The following is a 22,607-nucleotide window of genomic DNA, read 5'->3' on the forward strand; positions in this document are numbered from 1 at the left end:
TAGACCCCCTTTACCCCTGGCATTACAATGTGTCTCTTATTCAGATTGTATCTAGATACAATTTAACCTGATAACATTTACACCTGTCATTTAACGTCCCGGACCATCTCCGGAGGCGGTTTGCCAATCGGATCACAATCTGTCCTCAGTGCGTTTTGGGTGCATTTACTTCCATGTGATCAAGCACTATCCAATTGCATCGTATCACCCGAAATGTATTTTTAATGCCAGGTGACTTTTCCACTGCTACCATGAAGTTCACATTTGTGGTTTTGGGTGAAATGTCTCAACAGCTATTGTACCGGTTTGCCATGAAAATTGGTGCACACATTTATAATTTCTTTAATGCATTAACGCGTCTTGCGATTTTTAGGTTGTAGTGGGATTTAAAGCTAAAGTGAAGATACTGTCATCATATGAAACAAGACAACCTAAGGAATCCATTGATACCAACCATGTCATACTATCTTGTCGCAAAGGAGTCTAAATAATGCTCCAAAGTTACGCTAAATTTTGGCGAGGAAAAACTGGCATGGCCATTTTTAATGGGGTGCCTTGTTCTCTGACCTCAAGACATGTGAATGTAAATGGGTTCTATGGGTACCCACGAGTCTCCCCTTTACAGATACGCCCACTTTATTATAATCACATGCAGTTTGGGGCAAGTCATAGTCAAGTCAGCACACTGACACACTGACAGCTGTTGTTGCCTGTTGGGCTGCAGTTTGCCATGTTATGATTTGAGCATATTTTTTATACTAAATGCAGTACCTGTGAGGGTTTCTGGACAATATTTGTCATTGTTTTGTGTTGGTAATTGATTTCCAATCATAAATATATACATACATTTGCATAAAGCAAGCATATTTGCTTACTCCCATGTTGATAAGAGTATTAAATACTTACTTACTACAAATCTCCCTTTAAGGTACATTTTGAACAGATAAAAAATGTGTGATTAATGTGCAATTAATAGCGGTTAACTATGGAAAATCTTGCGATAAATCGCGATTAAATATTTTAATCGATTGACAGCCCTAATGCTGACGTTAGCATGGCTGTAGTCTGTTAGACATGCATTCATGCCAGATCAGGTGGGACGGCGAAAACGCAAGTCTTCCCATTCATTTTGAATGTGGGTAGTGTGTTTGGGCTGCGGCGGCCGCAGGGAGTGCCAAAAAAATGCAGCGGCCTGTGGAAGAAAAGTAGAAACAGAATCAACGCAACCTGGCGTCACACTGCGGTGGCCAATCACGTAGCCGGCGATCCAGAGCTGTACAACCCAGCCATGAGGGAACAAAAGACGTTAATCGTTACAGTTAATGGGCCATTAAAGTGACTCTCCCACACCACCGCACAAACCTGCGGCGAATTGCTGCAACGCCTGATCTGGTGTGAACGCAGCCTTAGGTAGGCTGGGGGTAGGCATATAGTTTCCAGGGAATAAATGTAAGTCCATGTAATGTCCTCCTAAATGACAAAAACAAGTTTTATGTGTGTGTGCACTCAGTCCTATATTTGTGTGTTTGTGCGTAGATGCTGAGTTTGGCGTCTTTGGTCATGTGAGCTGTCACAATAGAAAGGGGATTTGTAGCACGGCATCTCTAGAGCTGACACACACACACACACACACACGCACACACGCACACACGCACACACACACACATACTCCCTCTTCTGCCTCTGTGTCCCACTGTCTGTCTGTCTCTCTCTCTCTCTCTGAGATCCCCAGGCACAAGGCATTATGGGAATCACTCTGGCATGGCTCTCGCTCTTCACAGCTTTAATCTTTAAGTTGTTTCCATAGAAACGACTTCGTTCAGTCAGTTGATAACTGTTGGAAGGTTTCTAAAGCTATAGAAGAATGTCCTCACCCAACATAAACCTCCCCCACAACCCGACAACAGAGCAACGTCTTAGTCACTGTAGACTCATTGATCCATTAATTATAAATAATGAAGAGTCAGTATTGATGATGCCAGGCACGCAGGACCAAAATAACTGCATCCAGTTGATTTTTTTTTTTATTCCCGGGGTGAGGATTATCTACCGTTCACTACAAATTACATTAATGTGTCACCACAGCTATTAGTTGGTAAACGGTGTTATATTTTAAGAAAGGAGGCTTAGAGTTTATAAAATGATAGCTAAGTCACAGCTCACCTGCTTCAAGGAGACAAAGCAGGTGACATTTGGTCGGTGATGTGTTTAGTGAACTCACAGCCCAGCTTGGGTTATTTCAGGTTGAGGTAGCAGCAGCCGACCGCCTCCTGTCGTCAGGTACAGCGTGTTGGTGTTTCCTCAGTTGCCTCAGAAGCCCTTTCCCCTCCCTTTCCTTCACTCCCTGTCTCTCTCTTACCCTGTCTTTCTCTCTATATATATATATAAATACACTATCTATCACTGTCTGTCTCTCTCTCTCACAGGCTGACATGTCTATACACACACACACACACACACACACACACACACACACACACACACACAAACACCGCTCAGAAACGGAAACATACTAATGTAAAAACACATGCTTTTAATTTGAAAGGCTGGATTAACAATTATACACACACACACACACACACACACACACACACACACAGGCACATATATGCATGTACCTGAACACGCGCACACACACACACACACACACACTCACACACTATGACCAGCGGTAGGAGTCTTCCTCAACACACGCACAGCAGGAGATCGCCCCATCCCTGCATATGTGCCGGTTTCCATGGAGACACGCAGTTAAAAATAACATGGGCGATGGCTTGTCTCGTGCCATTCCACCAACATGGCTGAAGCATTCATAAACACACACACACACACACACACACACACACACACACACACATGCAGTGGCACAGAATAATGCTGGCTGAAGTGTGTTTGACAAGCACACACACACACACACACACACACACACAGAGAACAATATGAAAACACACACACACTCATCATTGTTGTCATGATAGTGGCGTTTATTCCCGCCCTCCTGCCGCTGGTCTATACAGAGATGATATCAGATGTTATGTTATGAGATGAAAACAAAACGCCTCCTGTAGTGCTGTAAACTAAACGGCTATAGACTACTTTATGTTGAGTTATCTTAGTTAGTTGAGAACATTATTTGTGGGCTTTAAAGACTACACTGGCATGATTATGTATTTTCATTATTGAAAGCAAAGACAAAAACCAACAATAAACAATATTTTTTTATCTGTTAAAATGGTCACTGTGTCAGATTATGTGATTATAGAGTCATACATTCTTGCTGTGACTTGGCCGACGTTGGCCCGTGACTAATCTTGCCGTCTTTCATAACTATAGACCGTATTTAAAGATGGACGACGCGTCTCTACTTCCTCCCACTGTACAGAAGTGAAGCCAAAATATCCTGGATACGGGGGCTGTCATCTTGAGATTTTGACGTCATTTGGAGCCAGAGTGTGCACAGTAGTGATCGGGCGGTGGAGCCGCGGTATCGAGGTCACCCGCCCGAACCAATCGCGAGCCGAGCACGGCCGCAGCTCGTCAGCGAGAGAGACTCACAGCCACCAATCATGACGTCTCACCCCCTTTTTACAGCATCAAATAACTAATTAAAACCAAACTTATCAGAAAAATGAACACTTGAACATACATCAGCATGATGAGAACTACCTAAAATGACAGTAACCATTTTTGGGAAAATCTTTGATGTGTTCTTTTACTTTTCAGTTTGGCCCATGTCCCATCCACTAACATGGAGGAGGCGGGCTTTATGACCTATACAGCAGCCAGCCACCAGGGGGCGATCAAGATGTCATGTCGTTCATCTTTATATACAGTCTACGTTCACAACATACAAAAACTCTGACACACTACTCTTTTTGCCGGGACGTCATGAGGCGTCAGTCTTCCAACCACTCAATGTCAGCATTCACACACACACACATTCATACACTGATAGCAGAGGCTGCCATGCAAGGTGCCAACCTGCCCATCAGGATCTAATCTAAATACTCATTCACACACCGATGGCACAGCCTTCGGAAGCAAATTTGGGGTTCAGTATCTTGCCCAACGACACTTCGACATGCTGACCAGAGTAGCCGGGGATTGAACCGCCGATCATCCCATTAGTGGATGACCCGCTCTACCTCACAGCCGTCCCACCCCAGTAGTAGACTATGATACGGGATACAACGACGCCCATTTTCAATGCCGGTGCACTACACCTGTCAGGTTGGGCTATTATCAGGCTGATGTTGTATAGTCTGAACCTGGTATTAGTCTGTTTCTCAACACTTAGTAACTTCCCTACTGTCTGTGGCTTTCAGCCCTGAGCCCATTCATTTCTACTGAAGATGTTAATCTAGACTCACAAATACAATTTCATCTTTTAAAAGACTCAGTATGTCCCTAAAACAGCTGGGCACTGTAGTTTTTAACAAATGGAGTAAAGGACAAATTGCATGTGGATGATCTGTTCCCCACTCTGCCTCATGAAGGCTACTGTATGTCACACAGCTATTACAGCATGAAAGTATTATGATGTTTTGAAGGGTCAACGGACAAAAAGAACCTCTGATTCAGAGTAGTGTCTGTTTATCAAACAGAAAGAAAGAAACAGAAGCTAAAGACAGCAGGTCGAACGCTGGGAGCTGACATATGGAGTCTCAAACCGAGAGAGGAAACCAGCTCCTGTATAGTATCAGTCTAAACGTCACACAACAGTCAAAAGATGTCTTTTGTCTGATTTGTGATTTGAAGTAGTTGTTAGGGAAGCTAGAAGCAGAGGAGGGGATTTGTTTGTTCTATTCTAGAGATTGAGCTATTCACTAAAATCCATGTTAACTAACTTATGCAAGCAGACAAATGTACAGCGTGTCACTTACCAGTCATAACAGTTAATCCAAACCCAAAGACCCCATGTGACACTGGCTGTGTTTGAAATCACATACTAACATACTGCTCATACTAAGTATGACATAAAATTCAGTATGTAGTGCGTTCCTACTGCATAGTATGTGGATTTTTTGTAGGTGAGAAATGCCCGGGTGTACACTAGATTAGCAGGAATTTATGAGTATGAGACAATAAGAATTTTGACCAATTAAGGCTAACAGTTAAACGGTTAAAAGAAATATTAAAAAGGAAATAAAAAGCTGAGCTAAATTCAGAGGAGCGGCTTGTCACTTAAAGGAGAAAAGCTGGTTCACTGAAAAATAAACTGTACACACACTGCACTGTATATTTTCACAGCTATAACGTTACTGATAACTTCATATTCGTCATCACACACACACAAGTTCTGTCTCTCGACCGGACACTCGCTTACGTTACGCTGGGCTTGCAATACACGGATAGACACCCTGACAGAGTACGCCAGGCAGACACACAGCTGACAGACTTGCAGCTAAACTAAATGATGCAGCGGAGACTTTTACTGAGAAAGTGGCTGCATGTGTCGACAACAATACACGCAGCATCATGGCTGCTACAGTAACTCAAGTGAACTGGGGACTCAGATGTCTGTTTTGCGCATACTCTGCAGCTGCCGATAAACATATTTGCCAACCTTCCCATTTTCCCGGGAGATTCACGTTTTTCATTGCCCTCTCCCAGTTTCCTCCCGGGTTCACAATTCTCCCGTATTTCTTCCGATTTATGGCAAATTTTCACACTTTTTTTTCCTTTTTGTTATCTTTGCCTGTTTCTGGAAGTGAACAGTGTGTATAATCCATACTGTTTCCACCCGGACGACAATAGAGATACACCAACTGTCGTTTCCCGGCGGCAGAGAGCAGTCTATGCTCGCGACACAGCTCAGTTTGAGCTCATGTTTAAGCTGCGCTCGCCACAGCGTGCAGCGCTCGAAGTTGGGCTTTGCTCGATGCAGCGAAAAGCAGTCGTGGTATGGCGCAAGCCATTGGAAATAATAGGTTTCAGAGCGCAGTGGTGCCGTTGTCGCGTTGTCTGAAAGGACCTTCAGTGAGTGAGAGAAGGAGAGAGAAATGGAGAGTACTGAGAGAATGAAATACTCAATACATGAAAATGGATTAATATAAGTTTATGCTAGAGATTCACGTGCCAAGTTCACACCGGAGGGGAAAATTATTCAGTTTTCTTCACCGGGAGTTAAAGGTTAAATCAAAAGTTTAACATAAAAAATGTTGCAGTGAAGTTATTATTTTGTTATTTTCACTCTTTTAAAGTCACCAGGATGCAGGAAAAAGGGTCTCTGAAACTCAATTTTATTGGTTTTGAAATCCTCCCTTTTTTAAGGTCTCAAGGTTGGCAAGTATGGCGATAAATGATAAACCTGTTTGTGCATTTATCATTGCCGCTGGGTGGCTTGTTAGGCACTTCAACCGTACAGCACTAATGCAAGGCACTAATCTTGTCAGTTAACGGTTAATGAGTGTCGGCTATTGGTCAGAAAAAAAATTCTAAATCGGCATCCCACCTGGACATATTCAACCGCCCCAACATGCTCTGCAGCTCTTCAGACTGTGAGGCAGAGAATATTGCTCGACTACAGTGTGAACAGTCTACTGGTAATGGCATACTTAAGCGTCTTAATAGGAAGTATGCAGGACATACTGATTGAGTATGTAAGTATGTGATTTTGAACACAGTCAATGTATGTGTTTGAGACCGTGTGTGTGTGTGTGTGTGTGTGTGTGTAAATTCATGCTAATTTGTCTGCATGTTTCCAAACAAATACACTGTTCAGACAAAAGACACAGGAATTACTATCGACCAATTAGGATAGAATAGAAACTGTTTTCCTGTAGTTTACGCTACTCTATTATTCTCTCCATATTTCCTTCCCTGATTACTGCCTCTTTAGGAACAATTCTGCAATATTGATGAGGATTGGGGAAATACAGAAGCCTCACAAAGGGTTGAGCAAGGAGAGGAGGCCCTACAACAACATGAGATGATAAAACATTGATCTGCTGCTGCTGCTTTTCTCCACCGACAGAAATGTGGGATTTGGACTTGTTCTGATGTTTTTGTGCCTCACATTGAGTGCAAAATATATAGGTTTAAACTATTCTCTTCCAAACAGAGACAAAATATCTTTCTTTTGTCAAATTGTTTGTGTATATTCGACTAAGCACTACTACGTGTGCAACTGAGCCAAAAACTTAGAATTTACTGAGGTTAAAGACTAAAGTTAACAGAACATATACAGACTTGGTAACCAATTACACTTAATATTTACTTCTCCCCTTTGTAATTTCATTATTGCTACTTCCACATCTTGGTAAATACACCTATTGGCCTTTCGACACCAATCTCATGACTCTGTGCTAAAGGAATGGTTTGACATTTTGGGCTTATTCACTATCTTGCAGAGATTTATATGACAAGATCGATATAACTCTCAGATCTGTCTGGTAAATATGGAGCTACAGCCAGCAGGCAGTTGTCTCTGTCCAAAGTTAAAAAAAATCCACCTACCAAGACATTTAAAGTTCTATTTAACATTTTATATCTTGTTTACAACACATGATATTGTTACACCTGTTGTATAGAGTTGTCTTTAAGAGGACCTATTAGGCTTATTTTCAGGTGCATACTTGTATTTTGGGTTTCTACTAGAACATGTTTACGTGGTTTAATGTTCAAAAAGCACTTTATTTTTCTCATAAGAATCTGGAGATGCGATACGTATCATGATACCGAGGTAACAATTCATTATATTGAGATATATTGCGGTACTGTAAGCAAGGCAATATATTGCTATTTTTTTCAAATCTAATTTTGGGAAAACTATCATAGTATAAAGACACACCACCATATGTACTGTATAAAACCTGAGTTAAAAAAGTCACTGTGAAATGACTAACATCATCACACATGAATACTGTTGGACTCATTGGATCCACAAGAGCCTCAACTTTACTGTGATACCCAATTTATGTAATTCAAAGACTGTTTAGGGACCCCTGTATGCAGACATATTCAAACACATCATTTTATGTATAGGTGAAAGTAACACATTTGTACTGCAAGCAAAATAAACTACATGGTTTTTGCCCAAAACTGCATTTGATTATCATAAAGTGGGCATGTCTGTAAAGGGGAGACTCGTGGGTACCCATACAACCCATTTTCGCAACATGCAAGTATGACATGGTTGGTACCAATGGTACAGGTCTGTAAAAGTGTATTTCAAGTGACTTAAAAGATGATACTGATTAAGTGATTTGGCCTAAGCTCCCCAGACAGGACAACCACTATCCAAGAGGCTCTGATGCAGCTCATAAGCGGTTGAAAGGTCTGTGATCCGGCCGTGATGTTTCATACATCACTCAATACCACGACTGACAAACAACCCCAGGGACGACGAGCTATTAAAGGCCTCCCAGCAGTCCTGTTTAGACAAACTGCTGCAAATAACTGAGACAAGCCACAAGGAACATCTGCACATCTAATATTCACGATTCCTTAGGCTTTCTAGTTTCATATGATACCAGTATCTTCACTCTGGCTTTAAAACTGAGCCTCCTGAAACCTCCGAAAGTCAGAATAGCGACCAGGTCCGCTGGCGGGCTGTCAGATTTTTAAGAGGTTAATTAAAAATCAATACAGCGTTTTGGAGAATCTATACAGTATCGCAAAACATAATATCTCAATATTTTCTTACACAGCTAATACTGGCTGTGCTGCAGCACCAGCTGGCCCGCTCTGTTGTGATTGGTCAACCAAACCAAACTCTTCGGACTCTACTCCAGCTCCGCTCTAACTAGCTTTGTTCGAGGGCGTGCCAAACTATCCGCTAGTCAGGTATTATGCAAAAATGTTACTTGGTGACATCACCAGGCAAGGCAGTGTTACTGTGGGGGAGAGTATCTCCCTTTGGTGTGGACTTTGGGCTTTGTTACTTTGCAGACCGTTTACAAGCACAATAAAACTATTTAACACACTAAAGGAAAGAGAAAAAGCACAAAAGCATAATAGGTCCTCTTTAACACTGTTGTACAAAAACGGAAGTGTAAAAACAACACGTTGTGGTGTTACGGGGGTATTGTGCCGGTCATTTCTTGGCTAGGCCGAGTAACCGTGGTCAAGCTAGTTGTTTCCCCCTGTTGCCAGCCTTTGTGCTAAGCTAAGCTAACCAGCTGCTGGCAGTATACAGTATTTACTGTACAGATCTGAGAGTGGTAACAGTCTTATCATTTAACTCCAACTGTAAGTCCTTTTTCCCAAAATGTTGAATTCTTTTTTTAAGTATGGAGCTGGAGCCAGGAGACAATTAGCTTATCTTAAGACTGGAGGCTAGAGGAAAGTTAACCTGTCTCACCCCAAAGTTAAACAAAAGCAACATACTGATTAGTAAGCTTTAAAAATGTGTTGGTACATGACATGAGAGACAGTGATATTGACTGCCTCATCTAACTTGCAAAAAAAAAGCAAATAAACTTATTTTCCAAAATGTCAAACTATGCCTTTAACGAAAATCAGAGAATGGATGAGAAGTCCACTACAATGGCAGTGCAGCATTTCCAGCCGTTAATTAACAAAATGCTGCTTTGTTCCACAGAATAGTGACCTTATTTTCTCCATCAAGATGTTTACTGCAGTATGTACACTTTGGTTGACTTGTTTTTCAGTTGGATCATCCCTTCTTTCAGTCTTAACATATAGAAACTATGTGATAAACACATGGCAGCACTCACAAATCCACTGAGCACTTACAGTCCACACATACATACAGCGTTGTCTCTGAATCTGTGTAGTGTTCATGCTGGGCCACTAAGGGGCAGCACAGGAGCACTATCACTGGAGTCTGGTAATATTGAGTAAACAGCATGTGCAGAGCCAGGAAATAATCCCTTGAACATTTAACCTGCTGTTATGTTGTTGATATTTTCTCTGGCTCGTCGGGCTCACTGTGACGTGGTGGCTGCTATAAATAAGACTTTTGGATTTATTGTCAGACACTGTGACTCACTTCTGCTCACCGTTACAGAAAGCCCTCAAACCCTTATAGAAATGTGCACACTGTCACACACACACACACAGACTTGTTATAACATGAATGTTGCGTAGGTCAGAGGGGCCAGAACAGAGGGATTGAGGAGGGAGGCTGAACAATAGTGCAGGTGTGCAGCTGGGTAAAGGGAATGGGGGTAGTATGATTTATTCATTTTGTGTGAAAGGAGGACACGGACAAAAATATAGAGACAAATATAGAGAGGAACAGAGGGGGGCAGGAATAGATGTATTTTATACAAATCTAAAAAAGATTCCTACATAAAAACAAGCCTGTAAAAGTGTGTTTTAAGTGACTTAAAAGATGATACTGATTAAGTGATTTGGCCTAAGCTCCCCAGGCAGGACAAGCCACTATCCAAGAGGCTCCGACGCAGCTCATGTGCGGTTGAAAGGTCTATGATCCGGCCGTGATGTTTCATACATCACTCAATACCACGACTGACGACGAGCTATTAAAGGCCTACCAGCAGTCCTGTTTAGACAAACTGCTGCAAATAACTGATACAAGCCACAAGGAACGTCTGCACATTTAATATTCACGACCCTCCCGTTTGTGCTGATGTTGACTACTGCGGTGAAGCGCGTGCAGACACGTGGAGGCTTCGGTTCGCATGTGTGTGCGCAGATATTTTTCGGTGTGTCTGTGTCGTTCCCGGCCACGGCGGGAGGCTGAAAGCTCCTCGAGCAGACTGCCAGCTCCGCCAGCTCTACTCCAAAATCAGTGAACTGCCAGAGCTCCAGATTACAGCAGATTACCGGGCAGGGTGCTCGTACACTCTCTCTGTCTGTGTGTGTGTGTGTGTGCGTGTGTCATGCTGTTTATTTTGCAACCGCATGGGAATGTTGACAAAGACAAAGTTTCCTTGATGAGGACTCTGAATGATATTGAGAATAATTTGCTTTCAGATTTCCGTCCAATTTCGGCCTCATTGTTTTTAAGGATTATTTGACTGTAGAAATAAATGCTTTTACACCAACGCGGTCAGGTGTTCTCACACACACACACACACACTTAGATCATCACTCTTTGGTGGCAGCAATAGAAAGATTGAACACGTGATACATATTCCCAGCATGTGGTGGATTAATACATTAATACTTTGTGGCTGAACCCCCCTCCCTCCACATATTACTGCATCATAAAGAGATTACGGTCAGGGACAGGCCATGCTCAGGCAGGACCCTACCATCTCATACCGGCGGACGGGGGTGACTCAGAGAGACAACAGAGACGGGACAGAGAAATGTTTTGAGTTTGTGATGAAGCATAGGTGCATCATTCCTCGCGAGTGCCATGTAGCTCTCGGAGAGGCCAAAGTGAAACGTCCACATGACAGGTGGACAAAAGGAGAAATATTTCTTTACCGTGACGTGTTGGGTCGGCTGAAGGGAGGAGAGAGCAGGGACAGCAGGTGGGTGGGTGAGGAGGTGGAGGGGGGAGGGCCTGTGTCTGCAGATGTTGCTAGTCTGGATGTTGGACTTGCACAGGAATGTTTCAGGAAGGTCTGCAGGAGTAAATAAGGAGGCATTATTGACAGACAGATGACAAGGAGTCTGCAGGAGGAAGGGAGGAGCGACACAGAAAGACAAAAAAGAGGAGAAGAAGAAGAGAGAGTAGACAGCTGCTGACCATGGCTTTGGCTTGTCTCGGTCTAGGCTGCGTCCCTGTGCGATCCAAAGGTACTGTCTCCTCTGTAGCATCAGTGTGTTCATTACCTGTTTAGTTCCTGTCATTAGTGTTTATACTGTGAAATTACTTTTAATTAAGACAGGAATGTGACTATAGTGTCACTGTGATGATGACGACACTGTGGCAGTGTTATAATATCAGCTCACTGTCATTCTGTCTGTTACATTGCAACAAATCCTAATACAACAGTTATGTATGATATCGTACGAAAAGTTATTCCTCATTTTTGGAGCATTTTCCTACGAATGTCCAGCAACACGTGTCAATTTCTGCTCGTTACATGCATTAAGTCCTTTCAAAATACACTTCTGTCTTCACAGGAAACAACTTGGTTAGGTTTAGGCAACAAAACTACTTAGTTAGGTTTAGGAAAAGATCGTGGTTTGGCTTAAAATAACACCAGAAGTGGCATAACTTGAGTACGGAAGTTACGTGACAAATCAACGTTGACTTTTGGTTTAGCATGGGGTGTGTCTGGTGTTTTTTGATCCACCTATCCACCCCGACCTCCTCGGCGTTTGTCGCTCTTTATACTCCTAGTTCGTCATTATGTGGATTACATACAAACTTATTTTGTGGGATATATACAAATTACATTGCATTACTTTTCGTAGGTATAGCCATGAACGGTGTATGAGAACACTGTACATTGTGCTAAGCTTAATCACAACAGTCATACAGTCAACAGTGCATTTTAAATGAGATGCTATTTTAGCTAACTATTTTAGCTAACTGTCAGTGTATGTGCACACTACAGTGTTGTGGGCACGAGGTCATTTTACTATGAACTTTTTTATGAAATTATGTGAGATGAAAAGTGTCAAAGCCAATACCAAAGTTGTCAACGATATCAACAAAAGTCATCTAGAATATTTTCATTTGATGGAACGGTGCATCCATAAAAAAAAGGTCTTGAGATTGAGTATTTCACTAATAGTTTGAATATTGTATTTCACAGTGTAAACATCTCTAGCTGAAATGAATAGTCAATTAATGGATACGTTCAGAGCAGACAGAAAATTAACCTGCAACAATTTCATAATTTTTTGCAGTTTTCTTAATCGTTTTGTCATTTTTTAATCGTGTCAACAATTTATTGGCTAGACCCTCCTGAGAATATTTGAAGGTTTTCTTAGTCTTCTAGTAGTAAACTGAACAGTATTTTGGACTGTTGTGGGAACCCGTGATGGGCTTTTATCAATATTTTATGCCAATTTATTGATCGATTAACCAAGAAAGTAATCTGTAGCTTCAATGAAGAGTTAACAAGATGATACAGAATATACTGTACATGAAACTGTCAGTCAGTGTGGAATAAGGTCATATATTTAGGGGAGAAGTGGATGTTAAGCTTTGATTATGTGTTTTGTTGTGTGCTCAGCCAGGGGCGAGTTAATGTAAAACTACTATTCCTGAATTAATGTGTTGTTCCTGCAAAAGTTGCAACAGTTTGAAACACTGTGGCTGAAACTACATGCTGATATCAATGTAGTACTGGTGGAGGTGTGACTGCTGAGCTGTTGCAGGCCGACTAACAGTGCACAGTTTTCCCTCTGCAGAACTGGCCAGCTAGTGTTTCTTATATAACAGCTGTCTACTATGACAAGATTCTGCAGCTACTGCCATAGGGAGTGTGCTGCCTGACCCAGATACACCCTAATACATTCTCCACTAATGACTTACATTCACTCACATCTGGACCAGAGAGAGAGAGAGACGGATACAAAATTATATAGCTCTGCCAGGAAGAGAAAGAGCAATATTAAAGCAGTGACATGTGGAGAAGTCAGTGCAAATGTCATGGACGGTGATGTTTTTTTATAGTGTGTTGTTTTACACTACAGTGTGTCCTCTGTGCATATCAAAAGAGTCGGAGCTGTTCACTGGCTTTCTGCGTTCTGCAACTGAACTTCATACCATTATTTTATCTATTGTATTTTTATTATAGCTCTTGTTTTCTGTCTCCTTCTTCTTTCTCTTCTTCCTTAAAAGTTGAATCTCGGAAACCATACACATCAACCAAGACTTCCAGATAAAACTCATTCACTACTAGGGTAAAATTAGACTCATTGGCCAGATGAGACTGAAGTGGTGCCATAAAAAACACTTTTTTTAGCCAATAACTCACCAACTGAAAATCACACACCTAAAATAGTTGTTAGTAGAGATGGCTGTCCTGACACACACCACATCAAATTCCACACATTTTGGCCCATTAAGCTTTCTTGATTTTGCAGTGCTTCAGTAGAAAAATACTTGTAACTAATAAGATGTAGCTCTGTATGTTTTCCTGTGCTACGATATGTTACCAGTGAATTTCCTACGCTTGTGTGTCGTGGGTCAGGTTGATCGACATAAATGCCTGCCCACTATCATCCAGCCAGCTCGTAAAGGCTGATGTGTATGGTAAATCTTCTTGAAACTCCCTATAGGCAGTAGGAGTAGGAGTTTCCATCCGTCTATTGATTCATCCATATGTCAATCTATCCCTCTATTTTCAAGTCAAGAGCGAGCAGAGCAGCATAAATGTCCTTTTCCATTGAACAGGGCATCCCCAAGCCCTCCCACTCCTCCTGCCAGCTGGCCATGCGTTGAACTCCTGCAATGTGGAGGGAGGGACATTCTCACCATGTGTCCAAACCACCTCCAAAATGCAGTAGTTCGACACAAATGTCCTTGGTGTTGCTGTTCTTTAGATAGTCAGGCTGGTTGTAACTGTTAACACATTGTGTTCTGTTCTGGCACAGGACAACCAAGTTTACACCTGCAGTCTTGGGCTGATGCGGGCTGAGAATCAGCCACTGTCAGCAGCTCTTGGTCTAGTTTCGGTCCTCTGGTCTGGTTTGATCATTTTCTTCCTAAATCTCTGGGAAAGGCTTCCCCAAGTAGGCTGAGTAGTGTGACTCAATGACAGTTTGAACACACCTTCCTGCTCTTCTACTCGGGGTATGCTCGACAAGAACTAGTACTATCACATGTAGTCCGATAATGTCGAAAGGCAAAAGCGTCTGATTGTTCCAAACGGCCACACTCGAAGGTGGAGAGAAAAGCCGGCCGTCATAGAGAGGAGTGAGACATGAAGATAGTCTAAATATGAAGGAAATGGCGTACATTTTCAGACAGTCTCTCCTGGAAGACATTCGTCAAAAGTAACGGAAATAGTTGTGTAAAGAATGAAAAAAAAAGAGAGCTTGAGAGAGAAGTTCAAATGCTGCCTACTTTCTCAGAACCACCTGGTCGATCACAGCGTGAAGTGGCAACACGTTCTCATCCAAACTCGTCACATCCTGACGCTTTGTCAGACCCCTCTGCGTCATTTTTTGCTTGCAGTTAACACATGATTAATGTTGTGAATTATACAAAAACATTTACTTAGGATTAGGCAACAAAACCACATTGTTAGGTTTAGGAAAAAACAACATGGTTGGATTTAAAATGACTATGTTTGTACAGTGAAAATGTGACTTGACGTGGTGAACACGGGACATGAACCACCAGTTGATTGTAACGTGAAGTTGAAACGTAACATACGGGACACGAACAGCGGGCTCCTGGATAAAAGCTTTGTGTTTGTTGGACCCGTCCACCTCCCCTCACGCCCGCCTTGTTTGCCTTTTTTCGCTCTTTAAACTACATCACCACAGTCATTCCCGGCGCACTTTCCCTGAGCATTTTACTGTTGCTGCAGATGGGTTTACATTAGGGATGCACCTATACCACTTTTTTCAGACTGAGTACAAGTACAAGTACTTACATTTGGGTATTCGCCGATACCGAGTACCGATACGAGTACTTCTCTGTGCCAAAAGACCCTCGTTAACAGCCAGCTGGAGGGTGTGAGCGACACACGTCAGGCTGGAGAGTCCTGCGTACGAGGCGGTGCAAAGTGTCACCGGCGCGGACTGTCCTTAGTGCGCCCCAGCCGCATCATGCCCCCAGAGTGGGGCTCGGCCCACGTAAAAGGTGCTAGGGGTCTGCGGCGATGTCTGCAACCCACCCGACTCGTCTTGAAACACGGACCAAGGAGTTTAACGCACGCGCAAGTCAGAGGGTACAAGCAAAACCCCGTGGCACAATGAAAGTAAGGGCCGGCGCACGCCGGCTGAGGTGGGATCCCGGCCCCGTGGGGTCGGGCACACCACTGGTCCGTCTCGCCCGCACCGTCGGGGAGGTGGAGCGGGAGCGCGTGCGATAGGACCCAAAAGATGGTGACGAGAGGTTAACGTAACGCTGCTGTAAACTGGTATCGGTGCCGTTGTATCGGAGCCGTTTTGCGTACATGAGCACAGTATCAGACCCGATACCCGATACTGGTATCGGTATCGGTGCATCCCTAGTTTACATTGCAGTTAATGGAAAGCTCGGGGCATCTCATACACAAGGGTGCCTTGTGCGGCGGTATCAAGCGCCGACGGCCGTGACAAAGTGTCGGTATTTGACGCCCTGGGAATGAGAACGGGCTGGAAGTGGGCATGAATGTCAGAGTGACGGTTTCTGAAAGTTAGAAAGGTGAAAAGTGTGGGTGTGTGTGTGTCAGAAAGGTGTGGCTGGAGGGGGTTTAAAACGCTTCGGTTGGAGCACACGGGCACCTTTAGTCTCCTCACCACAAGTGTCTGCTTTTAAACTTTGATGATGATTCACAGGGGGCACTACAACATATTATAGATGCATTCTTCCTTTTTCCCATCCCTGTTTATTTCCATCGCTCCTCTCATTCATAATGTTCAGCAACTATGTTGCTTTCTCTCTTTTCTTCCTCTTTTCTATCTACAAATATTTATCACATTTAATTTGACTCTCAGACATCTCTTTGTTTTGGTAACGATGGAGACAGAAGTTTATCATTCCTAGTGTAGCCTTTGTAGCTAAACACTTGTGTTGATTAGTGCTTTTCTGTTATTAGATCCATAATCAAACATTTTTCAGCACTAAATCCAAATTGCACCAAAGTTCAAACAGAACTTAACCATTCATTTGCATCGCTGCTGTTTGAACCACTGCTTTTAGAGTGTTCGACCCCTGTGAATTGCTGCATTACTCTCTGTACTGCATTTCTTTATTAAACAGTGTTTCCTACCTTCTTTTTTTACTGTAGCTCCTCTCCTCCCCTCTCTTGGTGCTGTTGGCATGCAAGTCCTGATGATGACACTGCAAGTTGCTGACACTGCACCTGCAGATTTCAGGATGAGGGGAAGCAGAGATGGGGGCATACAGTAAGAAGGAGAGGGATGATGGGTAAAAGACAGAAAGAGAGCGAGACAGACAGACAGAGTGTGTGTTAGAGGAGTGCTCAGCCATGTCTGCTCCTGGACGTTAGCGATGGGTAACTCCCAGCATAAGCTTCATTACAATCGAATGCAGATGAAGAGGAAGAGGAGCAGGACAGCAAGAGTGAGGCGGGACAATGCAGGTAGGCAGGAGAGGTGAAACTCTAAAAGACGCTGAATAAAAGCATTTAGAGTTTGTTACATGCTACTGATTATTTATTTTGGGATATGATTTGTATTCCTGGTGGATTCTCTGAGATATTCACTTTGAATCCAGCACTGCATTGTTCATGTTTTTAGTCTTTTTAGGGCTACGTGAGTTGGCGCCAGAGGGAAGGTTATCGAGGTGCTGGACCGAGTGGTCAAGAGGGAAACACTGAGACACCCTGTGTGGAACAGTCTGATGTTAAATACTATTTATTTTACATGTTCGTTTAGTGAAGTTGTTGCTGCGGCAATGGACTGTAAAGCTACATGTAATGGAACTTTGCTGATGTTCTGTTCGCTATTCATTTATCTCTGCTTACATACACATTCACATGGATGTTCAGGCTTCACAGTGCAGAATGATTTATGTCCAGAGTTTGACAGTAGAAGGCTGTTTTCACATGAATCTGCTGAAACTTCTCTGCGCTCACCTTAAATATTTGCATCTTCTTATATTCTTGATTTTTCTATGCGGCAGAAGGACTAGATGTGATTTTAAGATTATTTTTAACCAATAGAACTTTTTTGTGTAAAAAAACAAACACAAATTATCATTCAGAGGTTTTCCTAAACACGTCTAGAGGGGATTTTTAAGTAAAAATCTTTTTTTGATGACATACAGAATAAAGCAGCAGGGAACTTTTAGCTGAGTAGTGCAGTTTTAGCACTACAACTTGATGATAATGATGAGGAGACACCTTCATTGCTGCAGCAAGAGAGCAAGAAAAAATAAGTAGGGAAGGAAGGGACAATGAGAAGAAAGATGAGGGAAACAAGTGGGTTGGCAGGCAGTAAAGCCAAAGTAACAAATCCACTAATTTAACTGTCACAACAACTAGGTCAGCACCTTGTACAGAGAAACACGTTTGGTTCCAATATTCTACTCCTCTGTCCCTCCTCTATCGAAGGTAATAACCACTCACAACCAGGTATAATAAAGTATCGAGGCATGTTTTTTGCAGATTTTGCAGATCTGTCAGTTTAATGAGCAGACTGGCTCTATGCAACTAACACGAGGATCTCCCAGAATCACATTAAACAGCCCAGAATTTCAGCTTTTAGAGCTTAAATTTATTTCAAGTTACTGTTTTCCCTCTAATGCATACAGTTTCATCTGCCAAGTGTGTTTGTATAGCTGAAGAGTCTTTTAGTTGTATTTTACAATCATTATCGTCACAATTGTTTAAGACGCAAAGTGTGACGTGCAAAACAAGGCAATAACGTTATCTGTATGTGACGGTCTTTGGGGCAGAACGCTGTGTAATTGTAGTGTGAATAAGCTGGCCTCCTGTGCTTCTTTAACCTTGTAGTTTAAATCGGCCGGATGCTGCTGATGTGAGCTCGCTGATTTAATTGCAGGCAAATACGAGCCTTGATGAGCAATGAAAGGTTGCCTGGCTACTGATGTACAGTGTGGCTTTCAAGGGCACAATTGCATTTTGAATTCTGAGTTAAAAGAGGGGAAATTGATTTCATAATAAAAGCGAAAGGGTCTCTGAGAGCAGATAAGAGAGATGGATAATCACAGTCCTTCTCTCTCTCGCTCTCTCTCCTCGTCTGTAAATCAACCGTTTTAATCTTTGGAAATGAAAGTTAGAGATTCTCAGGTGTACATCATTCATGATGGGGTTTGTTGTGTTTTCTGATGATAATAAATTGTGTTGGATGTGCTGGTGTATGCAGAGTTGCAGTGGTGAGGCGTGTTTAGCTGCCACCTGCTGGCATGTCTCGGCCTTGTCTCATGTTTGAATGCACAATATAGAAAGAGGATTCTGACATGCCTCGCATCAAACTTTATAATTTTTTTTGTGTATCAACTTATAACATCATTGTCCTTATTTTCCTTTTTTTTTTGTATGTTCATGTGGTGACTGACTTTAGTGTGAGGCCTCTGCCTTTAGCTGGTACATTGTAAAGCCTGGCCTGGATCTCAGCTTAATGCTGTTTCCTCTCTGATGCTGGTGGACCAGACATGATGTTGGCAGACAAATGCCATATTTCAAGAACCATGTCTTAGAGCAACAATAACATCTTTGGTATTTTCTTTCCAGAACTACTATAACGCTATTTTAAGACTTCATATTTTATATTTAAGACCTAAACAGAACTGGATATAAATAAATGTGTTTAATCAAAATACCTCAAACTAATTGACATCCAGCCTACCTGGCAACAAGCAGTGTTCTAATACAGAAGTACTGGTTGGTTTGTGGGTCTGTAGGCTAAATCTTAGTTGACAATTGTAGTCTGCTGTGTGCTCTGTACTTGCTGTGTTCTTGAGGGTTGTTATAGGAAGTGGAGAGCAGGAAGAATGGGGATTCAGCTCATTTTTTGCCCCCAGACCTGCTAGTTGGTCATATGGCCGCGGGTCTATAATAGGGCTGAAACGTTTCGTAAACGTAACTCGATAACTAAAAATCATTGATGCAAATTCAAAATGAGTATTGGGCGAAGGTAAATTATAACGTTATCATCATGCATTCAAATGTAATCTTGTAAAATGTAGTTTTTGGTGAGAAACTTGTATAAATACAGTTGTTTGAAGGAATATAATGAATCAATATATTGATTTATACGTATAAGAAGTTACAAACAGTCCCTTTAACTAAAAATACAATAATTTATTTCCTAATAATTGACTACTATACATGATGACAATAACACGGTAAAAGGATTTTTGAGAATTTTTTGATTGGTTTACACTGACGTCAGGATGGTGGATGAAATAATCTTTCGGGATGGTTCTGGAATGGTGCTGAAAGATTTTAGTCTGGAGCCTTGAAACCCAGAATGTAATATGGTACTTAAATGCACTAAATGGGTTTGGTTTTGACAGATATTATTATTGTGTAAGCAATACAAATAAAAAGTAAACCCATTAGTTGTTCTGTCTTATTTTCGTTTTTGTATATTTACTATTGCTCCTTAATAAAGCAAAAGTATTTTTTATCCGATTACTCGATTAATCGATGGAATACTTGATTACTAAATTAATCGAGAGCTGCAGCCCTAGTCTATGAGGTTAAAAGATACAGTATGTTCTCATGTTCCTTTGATTGGATAAAATCACACAAAGGTCAAGGGTCAAAAAATAACAACACAGAACCAACTTTGTATATGAGCAGACCAGTTGTATATATGTATATATGTATATATATATATATATATATTCTTTTTTTTTTTTATCTGAGTCATCATAGAGATTGCCTTGAACATGTTCTGTCTGTCTGTCTGTCTCCTCTCTCGTCTTAGCGGTCTCCAACCTGGATATAGAGAGCAAGCTGTCGCTTCACTATCAGGCTCCATGGCACCAGCAACACAACGTGTTTCATCCTTGTACCCGACCGCCATGTCTGGAGGAGCTGCACAGAAGCGCTCAGCTCAGTCTCAGAGCGCTGCACCGAGGTGAGAGAGGCTGATCCCATCTCCACAGCTGCATTATGTTGTGTACAAATGACACGGATTGTGAGTTTTTATGTGTGTGTGTGTGTGTGTGTGTGTTTGGGTTTCACAGACGACACACAGCACCACCGCTCCACAAGTCGGGAGAGAAACAGGGTGACCATCTCTATCTCAGTGGCGCCCCCTATGCCCACCTTCCCCTCGCCACACAGTATCCGCCGGCAACAGAGGAGTCGCCTGGCACGAGCGGTAAGGATGACGTATATCTCACATCAACCAACCAGGGGGGGCGGTTATCCAGAAATAGTTTACTTTAAATAGCAGGAACTATATTATGCGATTGTACTTCTTATCAAGCAGTTCACACTTGTACGCCAATAAATTCTGGGATTATGTGTAGGGGATGAGTCTCAGTATAGTAGCAAAAATCTCAAACATGCAAACAAAGTTAACCACTGAACTGGACAGTTTGTACATGTTGAGTGAGGTATGGGAAAGTGAGGAAGACATTAAAGGTCCAGTGTGTAGGATCTGGTGGCATCTAGTGGTGAGGTTGAGATTGTAACCAATTGAAGCCTCTCCCGTGTGCCGTGTGTATTGGGAGAGCTACAGTGGCAGACGTGAAAACGCGAATGCCCCTATCTAGAGCCAGTTGTTGTAAGAGTAACGTAGGTCATTTGGAGCATTGAAGCAAGAGAGAGAGAGAGAGAGCGGCAGCAACCGGAGTGATTAACGTTATCGACTCTGGCCCAAGCCGTTCTGGGCTACTGTAGAAACATGACGATTCAACATGGCGGATTTCGGCATTGCATGGCATTTTCGTATTCTTATGTTTTGTGTTTATTGACACCTTTAATTCTTATTAAATATATGTTACAACAAACTGACACACTATCTCATTCTGATGTTGCCATGCAGAAAGAGAGAGCAGAGAGGGAGCGAGAGTTAGACTATCAACCCAGGAAGGTAAAACAGAAATGTGTCTGTGTGTTCATGTCTGTTAATGTCTAAAACATGTAGACGCCTGCTGTAACATTTGTGTTATATGCACCTGTGTGTGTCTGGGGTTTCATGTAACATCGCACTACAGCGCTACATTTGATTCCTCTTTTATTATGGGGTGGTATTGGTACCTGTTTAATGTATATCGGTATACATTACAGGTATTTTTTGTTTAGAATTTTTTTTATCACACTATTCATTTTATTCCTTCTGCATCTCTTGAAGGAGAGGACCGTGAGAGAAACAGAGATACAGACCATACAGAGAAAAGTGAGGAAATTCACTGACACATCTCTAATTTCATTAGTTCAATTTTACCTGCACACTCACAAATAATTGTGTGTATATGTTACAGGAGAGGCCAGGGAGAGAAGCCGATATTCAGACGATCCAAAGAAAGGTAGGAAAGATGTTTGAATGGCAAATTATCAACCATACCAGGCTTGCAGTAGTTTATAGTTAGACAGGGTAAACAAGATTTCAACATAGTGAAGATTTTTTTTAAGACTGTTAGAGAGAACAAACTGGAAAAATGAAACAATGCTGTACATCGTCTGTCTCATTCATCCTTCACCTTTTGACTTTCCTTTAATCTTTTCATTTAATATGATTTCATCTTTTGGATTACTCATGTCATGTCATCTATTCTTTTGTTTTTCTTTTGTCTTTTCTTTATTTGTGTTAATAGTTTGAGTGCTTTTACTCACTTCACCCTATTGAAGGTTGCATCTTCATTCCTTGGAACAGAAAGGTATCATGTATTTGTGTTGTTTTTACCTTCTAATCAAATGTTGTGTTTACTTCTTGATAGCTTCACTCTGCACTACCTTTGGTATTGTTTTTGCCAGTACATATTAGGGCTACACAATTAATCAAAATCTTATCGTAATCACAATATGGCCTACTGCAACTTTCAAATCGCAGGATGAGGAGGAAATCGCAATATTTGTTAAAGGTGAAATGTGTTTCAAAATACCATTTTAAATTAAATATTGTTGTACTGCAGCGATGTTGCATCCTGGCCTACTCGTCATATTCTA

At 42.0% G+C, this 22,607-nt stretch overlaps 1 protein-coding gene and 1 long non-coding RNA gene across 13 annotated transcripts in view; one reads left to right on the forward strand and one right to left on the reverse strand.

Moving 5' to 3' along the window:
* The window catches only part of nhsb (Nance-Horan syndrome b (congenital cataracts and dental anomalies)), a 73,398-nt gene that overhangs the window by 38,004 nt on the left and 12,787 nt on the right, over window positions 1-22,607 (forward strand). For 4 of the 8 annotated variants that reach the window (XM_074619442.1, XM_074619460.1, XM_074619408.1 and 1 more), the window contains exons 2-7: window positions 20,416-20,568; window positions 20,678-20,814; window positions 21,484-21,531; window positions 21,793-21,837; window positions 21,923-21,967; window positions 22,256-22,318. In XM_074619442.1, coding sequence (XP_074475543.1) covers window positions 20,416-20,568; window positions 20,678-20,814; window positions 21,484-21,531; window positions 21,793-21,837; window positions 21,923-21,967; window positions 22,256-22,318 — 491 coding nt within the window. Of the gene's footprint in view, window positions 1-11,512; window positions 11,680-20,415; window positions 20,569-20,677; window positions 20,815-21,483; window positions 21,532-21,792; window positions 21,838-21,922; window positions 21,968-22,255; window positions 22,319-22,607 lie in introns of those variants that run through there. The other 4 variants (XM_074619469.1, XM_074619433.1, XM_074619427.1 and 1 more) reach the window with 4 other exon arrangements.
* Window positions 1-22,607, reverse strand: part of LOC141758283 (uncharacterized) — a 55,980-nt gene that overhangs the window by 19,469 nt on the left and 13,904 nt on the right. For all 5 annotated transcript variants that reach the window (XR_012591853.1, XR_012591854.1, XR_012591857.1 and 2 more), the window contains 2 exons: window positions 16,767-16,859; window positions 11,365-11,504 (listed from right to left, as the gene is read on the reverse strand). This is a non-coding gene — a long non-coding RNA (uncharacterized LOC141758283). The remainder of the gene's footprint in view (window positions 1-11,364; window positions 11,505-16,766; window positions 16,860-22,607) is intronic.

Source organism: Sebastes fasciatus, chromosome 2, assembly GCF_043250625.1.
Source record: "Sebastes fasciatus isolate fSebFas1 chromosome 2, fSebFas1.pri, whole genome shotgun sequence".
Lineage (NCBI taxonomy): Eukaryota > Metazoa > Chordata > Actinopteri > Perciformes > Sebastidae > Sebastes > Sebastes fasciatus.